Source organism: Festucalex cinctus, chromosome 10 (assembly GCF_051991245.1).
Source record: "Festucalex cinctus isolate MCC-2025b chromosome 10, RoL_Fcin_1.0, whole genome shotgun sequence".
Taxonomy (NCBI): Eukaryota; Metazoa; Chordata; class Actinopteri; order Syngnathiformes; family Syngnathidae; genus Festucalex; species Festucalex cinctus.
This window is the reverse complement of record NC_135420.1, coordinates 28,184,421-28,201,293: the sequence shown is the minus strand read 5'-3', so window position 1 is coordinate 28,201,293 and position 16,873 is coordinate 28,184,421. Positions and strand designations below refer to the sequence as shown.

Genomic DNA, 16,873 nt, shown 5'->3' with positions numbered 1-16,873 from the left:
ATTCTGTGGGGCTTGCAAAATCAATCAAAATCCAGTAAAAACAACCGGGAGCGAAGAGTGTTGTGAAAATGTCTGGGAGGGAACGAGTTCATAATACTGTTGCTTTAATAATTAGCGCACACAATTGTTGAGGTTAAAAGGTAACGTAACAAAGATTTATTTGATGTGTGACAGAAGAATGCTCCAGGCATATGATTTCTTGTCTGTTTCCGTGGAGCACTCTGTCGACTGATTCTTTTATGCCTCATCTCCCCATTGCTTACGACAGAGAGGGAAAACGCATGGCAACTGCTATTTTTTTTTTTATCTTTTCTTTTCTGATTTGTTGCACTTTGAAGATGAGATGGGAGTTTATTGTGGAATAAAATGTATGCTAATCCGAAAATGTTTGTGGGATGTGAGGCATCGTTCCTCTTAAAGCTGGTCCTTGTGTGGCAGTGTGGGAAGCAACATGAATATTAAAATTATGACGCGAGCAAGAAAAGCGCTCGCATCACATGCACGTATATATATGCAGACATGGAATTCTGACTGTAGCTCAGCAATACGTGAACACAGTGACGACCTTCACAATAAATCAATAAAGAAAGAAAGAAAGAAAGAAATGAGACAATATGCGGCCACTTTACACACATATATATATATATATATTAGTGCTGTCAAAGTTAAAGCGTTAACTAATTAATTAATCACAAAAAATTAGCGCATTAATCATTGTATTACCACAGATTAATCACACTATTAATTTTGACCGCAGAAGATCCTTTTTCGCCGACAGCGGATGGTTACGTTAAAGGTAGCTGTTGGAGTTTGAGCAATAAACGTAAACTACATGCATGAAAGTAAAGCATTTAATCAATGTTTACATATGCCGTCGGTCATTTTTTTCCCCCCATTTTAAATGATGTAAATAATTAATTGATTAGAAAAAGCAGGATGAGCGTGTGCAGTGGAAATCAATTTTTGAAGACGTCCTCATAACATTAAATGTCGAAAAAATTAACACATAACTGGTTGCGCTTCAAATTTAGCGGGGCAAAATATGTTGGGGGGGAAAAATAAGCCTTTTTAAGTCAGTGATTAATCACGATTAATCAAAATTCTAAGATGTGATTAATCTGATTAAAAAAATTAATCGTTTGAGAGCTCTAATATGCATATATATATATATATATATATATATATATATATATATATATATATATATATATATATATATATATATATATATATATATATATATATATATATGTATATATATTTTTTTTTTAAGTTTGTGGTCACAGTGTTCCTATTTAAAAAAAAAAAAAAAAAAAAAAAAAAAAACAGTCTGAAGCCCTGTATTGTACACAGACTGACATTGTCATGGCAGGTCTTTGTTTGTTTGTTTGTTTTTTTTTCTCTTGGCAGGTCAGGCAGGTGGGTGTGGCCGGCATGAATGGATACACCTGCGCTCAATTACTTCGTCACCTGTCCTCAATAAGATGCTTGGTGCCAGAGAATTCCATCCCAGAATTCTTAGCGTTGCTGGTTTATTTTACAATTTGCCTGATTTGCCTGCCTCCTGAGTTTTTTTTTGTTTTTGGATTTTTGCCTGGCCTCAGTGAAATAAACCGTTACTGGTTTTCAACTTCTTGTTGCCTCCGCGTTGGGGGGGGGTCCGTAACAGACATGCCCCCCCCCCCCCCCCCCCCGCCTCCCAAAAAATCTGAAGTATCTTCTTTTTCACCACTGCGCTTACCTCTCTCTCGGCAAGCGAACTTGCGGCTGCCGGTGGCATCGCTTGCTCAAGCTGAAGAGTTTAAAGACGACCCTGTCGGCGCGCTTGGCGACGCCGCGCATGCTGTTCTCCAGCTGCTCGTAGCGGCCGTGGAACAAGCTGTCGAGCGACCACAAGTGCTGGATGGCGGACGTGTTCAGGAAATGCGTCTGGGGCAGCCTGGCCTGGAACGCTTTGAATTCATCTGCAACGACGACACAAGCGAGTCGACGCATCAGGTGGGCGCGCACACACACAATATTGTTATGGAAATACCTGCCCTTCAAGTTAATTCAATTCAATCCATCACGGCTTGCGTCAAGATTACTTAGTCCTGCTTCAGTTGTCACACTCTACGATATCTTGTCTCATGTTTTTTTTTTTTTATGTTTTAAGTGTCCCAAAGACGTATTTATACGTTTTTTTTCTGTGTGTTTTTTTTTTTAAATACAGTGGCTCAGTTTCAGATAAATAAATACACTTTCATATAAATCTTACAGTGTACATGTACAAGTTTACTGATTTGTATTTTCTAAATTTGGGTAAAAAAAAATAAAAAATACAAAAATCGACTTCTAAAGTCGTATCGGGATTAATCGGTAACGTGTAGATACGTTTTTTTTTTGTTTTGTTTTTTTAAATGGTTTAAGTGTCCTAAAGATGTATTTATACGTTTTTTGTTTTTAAATACAGTGGCTCAGTTTCAGATAAATAAATACATTTTCATACAGATCTTACAGTGTACATGTACAAGTTTACTGATTTGTATTTTCTAAATTTGGGTAAAAAAAATACAAAAATCGACCTTTAAAGTCGTATCGGGATGAATCGGTAACGTGTAAATACGTTTTTTTTTTAGTGTTTTAAGTGTCCCAAAGACGTATTTATACGTTTTTGTTTTTAAATACAGTGGTTCAGTTTCAGATAAATAATTTTCATATAGATCTTACAGTGTACATGTACAAGTTTACTGATTTGTATTTTCTAAATTTGGGTAAAAAAAATAATAATACAAAAATCAACTTCTAAAGTCGTATCGGGATTAATCGGTAACGTGTAAATACGTTTTGTTTTTTGTTTTTTTTGTTTTTTGTTTTAAGTGTCCCAAAGATGTATTCATAATTTTTTATTTTATTTTTTTTAATTGTAGAGCAAACAAGGCTTTGATGCAGCCTCTCAACTGCAAAGAACGGTTGCAGAAATGGTAGTTATTACACAAACGGCCAGCAGGTGGCAGCAGAGCAAAGGAGATCAACCAGGGCCATGTAGAAAAAAAAAATTACTCAATTACTTACAATTTTAAATATATTTGTGAAAACTGATGAAACTTAGCTCTCTTCTAATGCTAATTGCTGCAAAACGGAAACAGAAACATACTTCTTTTTTTTTTCCCTGATGAAAGAAGAGACTTTAATCTTTCTTTTGATAGGTTCCATGCTTTATAGCAATAGAACACAATATTCTGTGGGCCTTGCAAAATCTAGTAAAACAGGGATTGCTTCTGTGAAAATGGCGGCGAGCGAATGAGTTAATACGTGTTGTATCACTTTAAGCAAAGATTTTGGCGCTGGGCTCGGGCCGACCGATTTTATTATTATTATTATTATTATTATTATTCACCCATCCTTATTTAGCGGCTTAGACCACTATCTGTCCGAACTGGTCTCGTGCCGATAAGGTGTCAGTATGTAAATCGGCGATATCCTTTTTTTTTTGCTGAAGGACGAAATAATGACAACCTCGGATGTTTTTGAATTCTGAGCATGCGCCTGACCTCACTTGACACTTGGGCTATTAAAGCATCAACTTTGAAAGTAATTGCACTTGGGGGATATTCTTGAGATGAGAGGTGGGGGGGGCGACATCCATTTGATTTTGAGTAATAATCACCTGCGCGGGTTGACCGAGCACAGAAATAATAAGCAAACATTAAGCTACAGAGCCTCCATTCATGCATTTCTCCGCAGTAATATGAAAGTTCAAAGCCGAAATAAATATCTTTTTTTATTGATGATTAATCTCCTCCTGACATACTGTAAACTGCTTGAGGCAAAAGCTGCATTTTTTTTTTTTTTTTTTTCTCCCTGCTTGGTTATGAAGTATTTGCAATGTGTCCGAAGCAGACATTATTGCACCAGGTAAAAAAAAACAAAAAAAACCCCACTTACGGTTCACCTTTAAGTTGCTGAACAAGGACTAAACACAAAGGATGGAAAATATGACACTGAAGGTGCAAGCAACACTTACCGATTCATATTCAGTCCCTTTTCATATGAATAATTTATATCCTGAAAGTTTGATTTTCCTGCAAGTATCCATGACAAGGCATGAATATGAAGGCTATATTGCACGTGGAAAGGAGAATTGATTATCCTCCAAAAAAGAAAAAAAAGAAAAGGGGGGGGTCACTCTCACCTGATTCTTCAAAATCTTTGTAAAGCTGCGCCCACGTCTCGGTGATTCTCTCCAGACTCTCCTCCATGGCTTGGATGTCCGTGTAAGGGCAGTTGCATTCTGGGAATTTGGCGTCGCAGCCGCACCAGCAGTCGTTGTCCTTGCAGACGAAGTCGCCTTCACCGTTGCAGGCGATGTAGCTGAGAGCCGCTTGCACGAAACCTTCCCTCAAGTAGTCCGGGAGGATGATTTGCAAACCTGGCGAATCGAGAGACTGGTTCAGGGCGATTTTTTTGTTTTGTTTTGAAAGACGTTCTCGCTTTTGTGAGCTCTCTACGGGTACTCCAATTATTGTGCGTCGAAAATTTATGTTGGTGTAGTACTTCATCGATGAATGTAATTAACGTCGTCTGCAAAATATGTTATTACAGTGGAACCCCAAAAATAACATGTCAATCTTAGCATGAGTGCAAGTCCACTTCCCAAATTTTAACTCATTCAAACCCAAAGACGTGTTAACTCGTTTTTCAATATTTTGTCGTTCACTCCCAAAAGTGTATTTACTCAGGTTTTTATTTATTTTATTTTATTATTTTTTTTTTTAATGCAAGAGCATACAGAAGGCTTTGACGCAGCCTCTGACATAAAGAGGTGGCTGAAAGCAAGAGGAGTTATTACAGAAAACGGCCAGCAGGTGGCAGCAGAGTGTAAGAGCTCAGCCAAATAATGATGAAAATTAGCTACATTCTAATGCTAATGGGGTGTTGCCACGGAAAAAGTTTGTTTCCGGTTCGGTTTGCGACGTGTGGGCTGCGTCAAAAATACTTCCGACTTTGTGCCCATCGCAACCCGGACCGGAAAAAAAACTGATGTGCAAAATCACGTCCCGCTTCTTCCGTGGCATATACCCCATTGCTGCAAAATGGAAACAGATACAAATCTGTTTTTTTTTGTTTTTTTTCACTGATGAAAAAATAGACTAATCCTTCTTTTGGTAGGGTCCATGTTTTTATAGCAATAGAACACAATATTCTGTGGGCCTTGCAAAATCAGTCACAAATCCAAGAAAAACAGCCGGAAGCGAAGGGGGTTGCTTCTGGGAGTGAATGAGCTAATGGAAAGGAAGGGAGCCGCTTCATTTGGCTGGGAGTCGGCTGCATTCCATCTCACAAAGGTGCACAAGGTGGCAAATGTCTTCTATCATTTTTTAAAATATATATTTTTTATTATTATTATAACACGAACCCTGATTGTACAGTACGTTGCTCCCATGCTAAAACTGTTTAAAAATCCAAACACATCGAAATTTGACGAACACCCTCCAAATGATTGTGATCAACTGTGAAGGCTCCACTGTGCAATGTTTACGTTCTGCCTGTGAGTGAATCTGTTACTTTGTGTTTTGTCATGAAAACATACCAAATATTCATCAGAGGGAAACATGAACCTCCTCTCGGGGATGCAAATAAATATGACAAAATTAACATAATATAACAGGGGGGGGAAGAAAACTAACCTTGAAGCTGGACCTTGTTTTCCGGGCTCTGAACCAGTACTGAGCTAACAGAGTCAAGGTTGTCATAGTTACTGCATCCAAGAGGACCAGTGCGAGTTTCGGTCACCTGGGCAACAAGGGGAAAAAAAAAAAAAAAAAAAGTACTCCCTATAAAATGTAGCCCACCTTTCTACTAATAAGCAAGTTAATATAAAAATGTTGCTCATTTGTATGCTATTTGCTTGGCTTTTAAAACCATTTGCATCACAAATCATGCACGAATATGTTCCGCTTTCCACAAAGTACACATCCAGAACTTCATAAAAGTCTTTGATGGGGACATGGAAATTTTCACCTTGTATTTCCTGTTATCCCCGTGAATGTTCAGGCAAAATAATACGGACATGTTTTAGTAAAAAGTAAGTTGAGGTGCGGTGGAAGAAGGGCAAGGAGGCGGAGGTGAAACCAAAAACGGATTTTAATAGAACAAAAACAAGGAGGTAAACGAGGTACTGGTCAGAAACGACAAACCAACTCAGGGAAGGCAAACGTGGCTGGAACTATGGGGCAAAAATCCGGCAGCATGTCAGGAGGAAATAACAAGGAATCGACAACGGACAGTGGGGAGACAAGAAACTAAATACACACATACACTAATTGACACAATTAAGACACAGCTGGGCAAGGCACGATTGGCAGAGGGTGCTGATTGGTTGACACATGAGGAAGGGCAGGCAAAAACACAGCTGGACGTAATGCTTGAGAAGACTATGTAGGCACACAAGGACAACAACAACAAAAAAAAAACAGAACATGGCTGAATCTGAAAGAAACGAGGATAAAGACAAAACCCAAACTAACCAACCAAAACTCAACCCAGATCATGACAAAGTACAACGTAAAAAGTAGATTATCTCATTCAAACCCATAAATGTATAAATAAGTTTTTTTGTTTTTTTTAAATACTTTGTCCATCACTCCCAAAAATGTATTTATACTTTTTGGTTTGTTTTATTAGTTTGTTATGCCAGCGCATACAGTAGGCTTTGATGCAGCTTCTGACTTGAAGAGGTCGCTTAAAGCAATGGGAGTTATTACAAAGAAACGTCCAGGAGTTGGCAGCAGAGTATAAGAGATCAGCCACGTTGCAACAAGCTCTTTTCACCAGTGTTTTCAACAGTTTTTTTTTTTTTTTTAATAATGATGAAACTTAGCTGTAGCCTAATGCTAACTGCTGTGAAATGGAAACCGCTACAATTTTTTTTTCTGACGAAAGAAGAGACCATAATCCTTTTTTTTTTTTTTTTGGTAGGTTACATGTATTTTTATAGCAATAGAACACAATATTCTGTGGGCCTTGCAAAATCAGTGAAAATCATTAAAAAAAAAATTAAAATGGCTGGGAGTGAATGAGTTAAAAGTGAACGTGTGATCAAATTTGTGTCCCTTCTTTGTCTTGATGTCTGATTGAGGACGTCTGACTTGACCTTCGGCACGAGCCGGCAGTTGCGGCCCCAGCATCCTCGTTCGCTTCATTTGCAAAGCGGATAGCTTATTCCTTATCGTGCACGATGTAGCGCAACCCTAAAGCGATTCCCATTTTTCTCTCTTTGTGGTCCTGGACGACATACTTTTGTTCTGCCACTTGTCCTAATCACGCTTGTCATTTGCCACTTGGTGCAACATGACGGATGGACGCGGCTCCGACAATGAGAGCCGCTCGATCGCTAACGATCACAAATTGCAAAGAAGACCTTTCAAACTCGGGGCGAGTCACATAACAACAACAACACCGCATGGGGCTTGCTAATCAAAGGTCCAACACATCCACACGGGAAAGAGAGAGAGAGGAAAAAAAAAAATGGAAGGGGGAGCATAATTTGACTGCAATTCTTCTCCAATAATATTTCTATCACATCATAAATCCCCTGCTTCTTTCATGATGAATTTTATTGCTGACATCAATGTGAGGAAATGAGATACAGCACTGGCATTCAGAGTCCATGAATATTGAAAGCGTATAAGGTATTATTTGATAAGCCGTGTGATATAGCATATGGCAAAAAAAAAAAAAAAAAAAAAAATGGAGTGATGAGCAGAGCATTCAATTTCCGCTTTGCATCGCAGCTGCTATTATATTAGAAATACCAGATTGGACATTATTGGCCCGATGTATCCGAACACATGAAGGTGTAACGCCGTGCAAAATCGTCTCCGCTCACTCGTTGAAATGAGAGTAAGCAGTGCAACAAGAAAAAAAAAAGTGGAGTAAAAATAATGGTGAGAATAACCGAAGGTTAATTTTTTTTAATGAGCTGCTGACAATTTGACAAATTAACTGCACCAGTAAAATGTGATCTTGCTTCGTGTTGAATGTTCAAGCAATTAATCAAGTTCCATTTTTTTATTTTTTATTTTTTTTTAACATTCCCACATGTTGTTTTGTGACTCACGATAATGAATGTTGAGTTTGGTGCTCATCACTCCAAAGTGTGTTCAAGAGGTATGGATCCAGCCTTAAAGATCACCTCACTTATGTTTACTGGAGAAAAAGGTCACAGCATTGACTGACGATTACGAGCCAACATCGCGGAGATATTGGAAAGCTTTTTCAAAGAGCCTTCACCGATGTGGATCGTCTCTCACTACGGTTCTACAATGCATATCGTTTTAATAGAAAGTTGTTGTTTTTTCAGCAGAAAGCACAGTACTCTGACTTCATCAAGGATTGACAAACCAGCAAAGCTCAAATTTTGCCAACAAATTGTTTCGTTCCAACCAAGCAAATTGTTTTTGTGTCATACGCATGATTTTATTTTATTTTTTTAGGACTTGATATTCCCGTATTTCTGATTGTCATGCAAGGGTTATGTTTAATGTCGTCATGACCAGGGTCATGTAAGGGTTATGCTGACTGGGGTCATGCAAGGGTTATGCTTAGTACTGTCTTGACTCGGATCATGCAAGGGTTATGTGTACTGTCATGACTAGAGTCATGTAAAGGTTATGCTTACTGGGGTCATGCAAGGGTTAGTTTAGTATTGTATTGACTCGGGTCATGCAAGGGTTATGTGTACTGTCATGACTAGAGTCATGTAAAGGTTATGCTTACTGGGGTCATGCAAGGGTTATGCTTAGTACTGTCTTGACTCGGGTCATGCAAGGGTTATGTGTACTGTCATGACTAGGATTATGTAAGGGTTATGCTTACTGGGGTCATGCAAGGGTTATGTTTAGTACTGTCTTGACTCGGGTCATGCAAGGGTTATGCTTACTGTCATGACTAGGGTCATGCAAGGGTTATGCTTACTGGGGTCATGCAAGGGTTATGCTTAATACTGTCTTGACTTGGGTCATGCAAGGGTTATGTTTAATGTTATGACTAGGGTCATGCAAGAGTAATGTTTAGTCCTGTCATGACTAGGGTCATGCAAGGGTTATGCTTACTGTTATGACTAGGGTCATGCAAGGGTAATGTTTAGTACTGTCATGACTAGGGTCATGTAAGGGGTATGCTTAGTACTGTCTTGACTCGGGTCATGCAAGGGTTATGTGTTTAATTAAATAATTTAATTATTTTGTAATGTTTAATTTATTCTGAGCTCATTTTTTGTTTTAAATGTCCAACTCATGTCATGCTATGTAGCTAGCTCGCTTCCCTCCCCAAAAAAACGAGTTTGTGCAAACAGTTTTATTTTGAAATATACCGGCTTCACCTTGATGCGAGACGCCCAACTTCCTGTCCGGCTCGTGTCATTTCTTCAGCTTCATGAAATTCCGCATGCGGCGTCCGAAAAAAAAATAGAATGCTTGCGGAAACCTTCCACACTGCCGAATCCGTTCCAAACCGCAGCTGGTGTGGATTGACACGTAGACTTGAATGCGTTCTATCCTTGCGGCGTCCGTACGGTCGGCGTATGGAAAATACGGAAAACGCAGCGCGTCCGTTCCGCAGCCAGTGTGAATTGGGCTTAAGATATATCTCGCCAATAAAAGACGATTCAATACACATAGATATATTTCAAAGTGGAATGATTCAAACCTTTTAAATCTTAAAAAAACCCGTTTTTTTCCGTTTTTTTCAAACCGGTTATTGCGCCATCCCCGATGTATAGCATTCACAAGCGATGTCTTGTCATCCAAACAAGCTGATCGGTTCCATTTCCACTCATTTCCTGTGACATCTTTTTCCAAGAGCGACGATTTCTCCATTCATTTCTCGAGCCCAGTGCAAGCAAGTAATGGGCTCTTCCTGTGAAATGAGCTTCAATTTCACCTTTTTCCGCATGCTGTCGCCGCTTTTGGCGCTTTCCTTTCCCCCCACCCTCCTCAACTTTGTTTGATTTCAAATCATGCAGAGAAGCGCTTAGAGGGATCCGTTCTGCTACTGTGTGGGTCACTGCCCCGTGGAAATGATACACAGAGCGGCGGGCGGAATTATTCTCCTTTGACTCGTTTTGGGGAAAAAAAAAAAAAAAAAAAAAAGTGATGGAGGTGAATCTCCCGCTCTCGCACTTTGCACTTCTCGCCTGCCTGTCAGTTCCGCCAGATGAGTGCCTTTAGAGCATGAAGAAAAAAAAACGGAAAAAAAAAACACTCTTCCTCCCAGCGCTTCCTGTCTGTTGCTACAAAAAAAATGAACACAGGCATCTGCTTCTGCTCCTCAGATGTGCCCACCGAGCGGGCAAAGCCGCAAGACGAAGCTAGCCGTCCCTCACAGAAACGCTCATTCGGGTTCCGCCGCAGCAGCCGCACATCATATACGGCTAAAAAAAAAAAAAAAAAAAGTAAGCCGTGTTTTTGGAGGAATAGAGACGACGGGAACGAGGGTCACCCTCTCCTCCGTCACCGTTTTAATTGCTCGCCGCCACCCGAAGGTGACAAGCGGTGGCGGCAACCTGTCACTGGCGCCGTTTCCACGAGATTCATTTATCTTCCCCTCAACCATATGCGCTCGTCAGTGTTTCCTGCTGACTCGGTGTGCTGCCGGAGATTAAATCTTATCATGGGCGCACTGATAAAAAAAAAAAAAAAATCAGTTCCGTGCTGTCTGTCTTTTCACAATGGAGAACAAATGAATTGTTAGCAAATTCCAGACACAGCATATCAGCTCTTTTTTTTGTTTTTAGCATTTGTTTCCAAATACAACATGAAAACAAAACGCAATGTTACCTCGTTTCTCCCGCTGGGGTTTGGTTCCGAAAAAATACCCGCAAATAAATGAAGTCCGCGAAGTTGTCGGTTTTACATTTATAAATAAAATGTTTTCAGGCTCTAAAATCCCTTTTTGGTAACACTTTATAATAACTATCCGTTCTAAGTAGTTCATAGATCATTAGTTGATTGTTAATTAATGAGTTGTTAATGACTTATTAAATGTTTGTTAACTGTTTGTTAAGGATTTATACTTATGACTATAAACAGTTAATATGTCATTATTAAACTGTTAGTTATTGAGTTATAAATGACTTAACTGTATATTAATCATTTGTAACTATATATTATAAATTAGTAAGACTAAGTTAACAAACTATTAGTAAATTACTTAATAATGACTTGTTAAGTATCAGTTAATAGTTTATATCTGTTATTAGGACGTTATTCTAAAGTGGTAGCTATTCCTCATTTATTAACTGTTATTAAATGAGAAACAGTTGCAACTTTACGATAATATCCCAATAGTATAAATTAGCTACTTACTAGGGGTGTGAATTGCCTAGTACCTGACGATTCGATTCGTATCACGATTCACAGGTCACGATTCGATTCGATACCGATTAATCCCGATACAAGTCGATTGTTGCGATTTTTTTTCATTCAAATTTAGAAAATACTAATCAGTAAGCTTGTAGAGTGTAAGATTTATATGAAAATGTATTATTTATTTATCTGAAATGTCAGTCTTATAGAGGTTGTAATCGGTTTCATGTTTGAACAGCATTAAAATAAAATATTAAGGCTTAATGTTCCGTTCATATAACATTCTTCCATGCTCAAGGTGTGAATCCTTAAAAAAAAAAAAAAACGAAGTATCGCGATATTTCGCCGAATCGATTTATTTATTTTTTTAAACACCCCTACTACTTACTAATATTTAACTTATATATTAGCTAATTCTTTACATAGTAGATGTTAACCATCTACTAATAACTATGAAACTTTGTCAAACAACAAACAGGTGGAACAAGTTGAAAGTACAGAATTTGAAGGTGAAATTTAAAATATAAAATTACTATGCCTTACCATGCCTAAATATCAATTTTCCGTACCATTGAACTTTTTCCACTCATGTGCTCCTCTACAAAGTTTCACTGGTATAGTATTAGTAGATGGTTAACAAACTATTAACATCTGCTGTAAAGAAGTGAGTTAATCTACAACTTAAATATTAGTTATTACTCTATTTATGTTATTGGGACGTTATTCTAAAGTTGCAACTACTCCACATTTACTAACACGTAATAAATGAGGAATAGTGGCAACTTTATAATAACGTCCCAATAACCTATACAAACTATGAAGTAATACTTATCAAGTCATTAGTAAGTAATTTTCTAATAGCTTGTTAACGATGTATTACTAATTTATAAAATATAGTTATGAATAATTACTATACAGTTAACAAGTCATTTAGAGCTCAATAACTAACAGTTTAAAAATAAAATTTTTACTATTTATAGACATCATTTTAAAACCTTAACAAACAGTTAACAAACATTTAATAAGTCATTAATAACTCATTAATTAACAGTTTACTAATGGTCTATTAACTAGTTATAACGGGTAGTTATTATAAAGTGTTACCCCCTTTTTAGACCAATGGTGTCCAAACTACGGCCCGGGGGCCATTTGCGGCCCGCCGTCCACTTTTTTTAGTGGCCCACGACATATGCTAAAAAATGGTATTTGACTCAGTTCAAATAAAAACAAAAATGTTTGGAGATGGTCAAAGTAAGAAGGGAGGGTGTCAAAAAACACAGGTGCTATTAAAGTTTTTTTTAGTTCACTAAAACTAATGGAAAAAAAAAATTTCGTTAACAAAATAAAATAAAAACGAAGATGCTTTTTTTTTTTTAATAAAGAAAACTAACTGAAATTACATTTTATGTTTACGTATTTGCCACAGAGTGAGAAATAGGAACTTTTTTTATTTATGGATCTATTTAACACATTCATTGCCAGACCAGCAAAAAAATGCATCATTTGACGTCTTTTTCCGTCAATGGCAATTAATGAGTTAAACATGGTAAAAATCAATGAAGCAATTATAAATTGTTGATCTAATGTACAGCAGGGGTGTCCAAACTTTTTCCTCTGAGGGCCACATACAGAAAAATAGAAAGCTGCAAGGGCCACTTTGATTTTTAGTTATTTATTAACACATTCATTGCCAGACCAGCAAAAAATAATTTGACGTCTTTTTCCGTCAATGGCAGTGAATGAGTTAATTTTTCACTTTATAAAAAATGATGCTGACACTGGGAAGTCCCTACATTTTTTATTTAAAATAAATAAATAAATAAATAAATAAATAAAAATAAAGAAATTATTAAATTTTGGAAAACTTTATTTACAGTAGAAAATTTTAGGGAAATATTTACTTGTTTCGTATTTAATTTAGCTTAACACATTCTGATAACCCTGGAAGGTCCCAGCAATTTTGTTTTCTTTTTTTTTTACAATTTTTAAACAAAGCTTTCAATATAGTTTAAAATTAAGTTGTTTTTTTTTATTTTGACACTAATAATTTCTCTTTTACTGCAAATGAATATCAGCTTGAAATATCGGTCATCGTCCTCCTTGACTACTAATAATCGGCTTTGAAAAAGCCATATCGATCCATGACTCGTTATTTTAACCGGGCTTCTGACATTGCTAAATTGCTACCTCTATTTTAAGACCAACAGGTAATTTATTTAACCACGCTTCCAAGTTCCATTTTCTCACTACTATTTTGCAGTTAACATTGTTTGTTATGTTACGATTCTTTTCCTCACCAACGTCGCAACATGTAGTTTGTGCACACGGTTGAAAATGCCGCCAATACTACAGTGTACTGCCAAACGGACTTAATGGCCGTTTCTCAAATATGAAGAACATCGAGTACGGTCTTGTGAAATTGCCAACTGCGGTCTTTCTAAGTACGGTCAGGGCCATGTTGTGACAAGCTCTTTTTGCCGGTGTTTTCACCAGGAATGTGAATATTGACTAAACGGATATATAACGGTAACTGCTGCAAAACGGAAACGGATACAAAAGGGAAGCACTGGAATCGGTCTTTGTGTGAAAGACGTACGTGCTTGCAATACGGTTATTTTTTGTTTTGTTTTTTTGTTTTTTACCTTGATGGCAGTGGAGGCGATCTGGATGTGATGCAGCTTGCGCAGAGTGCTCTCCCTGTCGATGAAGTAGGACGCGGCCAGCTGGTGCAGAGCTTCCAGAGTGACAGTCGATGAATTACTCGAGTAATCGCTCGCGTCTCCTTTCTTACTCAGTTTTCGCTTGTCGACGAATATCGTTAAGGCTTCTTCTCCTGCACCAAAAAAAAAAAAAAAAAAAAGTTCTTGTGAGGTTTTAAAGGATTGTTGTGCACAGCATTTTTTGATATTATTGAACTTCAAGCTTTAGTCTGGATAACAAAGTGTAAAAAAAAAATTAAATGAAAATTAAAAAGTGAACTTAAAGTTCATGGCAGAGATTACGCAAATCGTGTTTTACTCGTCAACAACGGTTTTATTATTTATCCTGTTCATCGAAAAACAGATTTTCGGTTTTTTTATGATTTCATTTTTTTTTATTTTTTTGGTCCCGGTTCAAGGTGAACTCAGCGAGGCGGGATGGCGACATGACACCCTAGCGCCATCTATTGACGAGCCAATTCAGTCTGATTTTGGGTGCAGAATATAAGATTTGTTGTCTTGGTCCCATAATGTGTTTTTTTCTTTATGTTATCAGATAAAATGTTCCTGTATACTGATTTCCATTGAGCTGCTTTTTTTTTTTTTTTTGATCATGTTACATCATCAATGAAGAAGATTATGGAGCCCATCCCAGATGAAGCCATGCTAGCTTTAAGCCATGCCATTATCGACATTGAGTTTCACAGAAGTGCTTCTATGTGAATGTTTTTTTCTTTTAATACAAACTTTAGCATTATCATCTTTTTGCTGGAGAATAATCCTTGCGTCCTAATGAGTGTTTTTTTTTGTTTTTTTTTTTTTTTTTTTTTTTGCTTGTGCCCTCGGGAGCTTGTTGCTGATGTCATTAACGGTTGTTTATGGATTTTTTTCTTGATGGCTCTCACCGCGTTTCCGTCATTAACTGCTGCCTGTTTTCTTACATTCTTCCGTTCAAGGTCTGTTGTTGCTTCCTGATTTATTATTTCAACCAATCAACATTTTATTTGCCTTGATCTACTTCTTTGACACCTCTTTAGTGCACCACTTTCTGTCACTGTCACTATCGAATACTTGTCGAATCGATTAATCTATCGATTATTCAATCGATTAATCGACTAATTCATTTTAATTTTGCATAATGTATTACAAAAGCATTCTTTTCCCGATTAGTGTTTATTAACCAGCGTTTGGTGTTTATTTTGTACTTCGTCTCATTTGCTCCCATTTTAAATGGTTTATGTGTTCCAAAGACGTATATATACGTTTTTTTGTTTATTTTTGTTTTTTGTTTTTTTATGCTAGAGCATACAGAAGGCTTTGATGCAGCCTCTCAACTGCAAAGAACGGCTGCAGAAATGGTAGTTATGACACAATCGGCCAGCAGTTGTCAGCAGAGTATAAGAGATCAACCAGGTCCATTTTTGAAAAACAAAACAAAAAAAACCCTCAATTACTCACAATTCTAAATAGATTTGTGAATAATGATGGAACTTAGCTACATTCTAATGCGAATTGCTGCAAAATAGAAACTTAGAAATATACTTTTTTTTTTTTTTTCCTGATGAAAGAAGAGACTTCAATCTTTCTTTCGGTTAGGTTCCCATGTTTTTAGAGAACACAATAGAACAATAGAATTCAATATTCTGTAGGGCCTTGCAAAAATCGGTCCAAATCCGGCGGCGAGTGAATGAGTTACTCAATAAACACGTGATGTTCCAGTATTTGTCATTACCCTGAGGACTTGATAACATACGCGTTACAGTAAGTGCACTTGTACTCGTGCTGACTTTTTGTGGTGCTTTAAAATACAACAACAACAAACATCAAATAAAAACAGAATAGGATCTTTAACACATTCACTGCCAGCCCAGAAAGAAAAACATCATTTGACGTCTTTTTCCGTCAATGGCAGTGAATGAGTTAAAAAAAAAAAAAAAAAAAAAAAAAAAAAAAAAGTCGCTTTGATCTTGAATTCTGTTCCTGGTTTGATTTTTGTATTCCAAAGTCAAAACAGATGTTTACAAATGTCTTCTTTCACGAAGGACTACAGAAATTACCGTTGATATGCTGAAATCGGAGGATTTTGTGCAATTTTAAATTAAAAAAAAAAAATGCCTCCAAGCTATTTATCGATATAATTTGAAAATGGATTAATTTTGTCAGCTCGAGATGTGTGCTTATTAGTATTTATTTGTGGAGTGAGCAACCGTTGCAGTTCAGAGTTGGCAGACTGCAGTACCTGCAGTTGAGTCTCTTTATTTTTGAGTGCCCTGAAGTCGCCCGCACATCATTTTTTCTCATCATAATGCGGCGTTAATGCCGAGGGCTAATGTTTCTCCCCTCCGCGTTTTCCGTCTCGGCTGCTGAAGGGCACCCTCTTAATTTGACAGTCTATTTATTAATTTCATTAGTCCATCTGTTTTTCTTTCTTTTTTTCTTTTTTTTCTGTAATGGGGATGTTATCCATTTGGAAGCTTCACAAGCATAAATCTGGCGGCCGTCCAATGCAAACTCCTTACTCTTGCTCATTTCATACCACTAAGTACTGGCCGGCATCCAAGGCAGCTTAGGCGGCCGGTCGAGCCGCATTGTATTTACATCCGCTCGAACAATCGTAACCATGTTAAAAGCGGAGAATCGTGTCAAAGTTAATTGACAGGCGCTCCTCTACAAACCGAATTCTACACTTTGCAAAATTTGCTCGGCCCTCCGTTGCATCTTTAATGAGCGGTTTCCTCGCTACAAGTACATCTCAAGTGCATGGAGAGAAGAAAAAAACAAAACAAAAAAACCTTTTGAACTTGTTCACATTTTGTGACCTTTACA

The 16,873-nt window shown here is 37.4% G+C and overlaps 1 protein-coding gene and 1 long non-coding RNA gene across 2 annotated transcripts in view; one reads left to right on the top strand and one right to left on the bottom strand.

Moving 5' to 3' along the window:
* The window catches only part of LOC144027238 (BMP/retinoic acid-inducible neural-specific protein 3-like), a 43,602-nt gene that overhangs the window by 7,134 nt on the left and 19,595 nt on the right, over positions 1-16,873 (bottom strand). Inside the window, exons 4-7 of the mRNA XM_077534625.1 lie at positions 13,991-14,181; positions 5,670-5,775; positions 4,175-4,411; positions 1,742-1,964 (exon numbers count right to left, since the gene is read on the bottom strand). Coding sequence (XP_077390751.1) covers positions 1,742-1,964; positions 4,175-4,411; positions 5,670-5,775; positions 13,991-14,181 — 757 coding nt within the window. The remainder of the gene's footprint in view (positions 1-1,741; positions 1,965-4,174; positions 4,412-5,669; positions 5,776-13,990; positions 14,182-16,873) is intronic.
* The window catches only part of LOC144027243 (uncharacterized), a 98,836-nt gene continuing 83,485 nt past the window's right edge, over positions 1,523-16,873 (top strand). The window contains exon 1 of the long non-coding RNA XR_013285406.1: positions 1,523-1,998. This is a non-coding gene — a long non-coding RNA (uncharacterized LOC144027243). The remainder of the gene's footprint in view (positions 1,999-16,873) is intronic.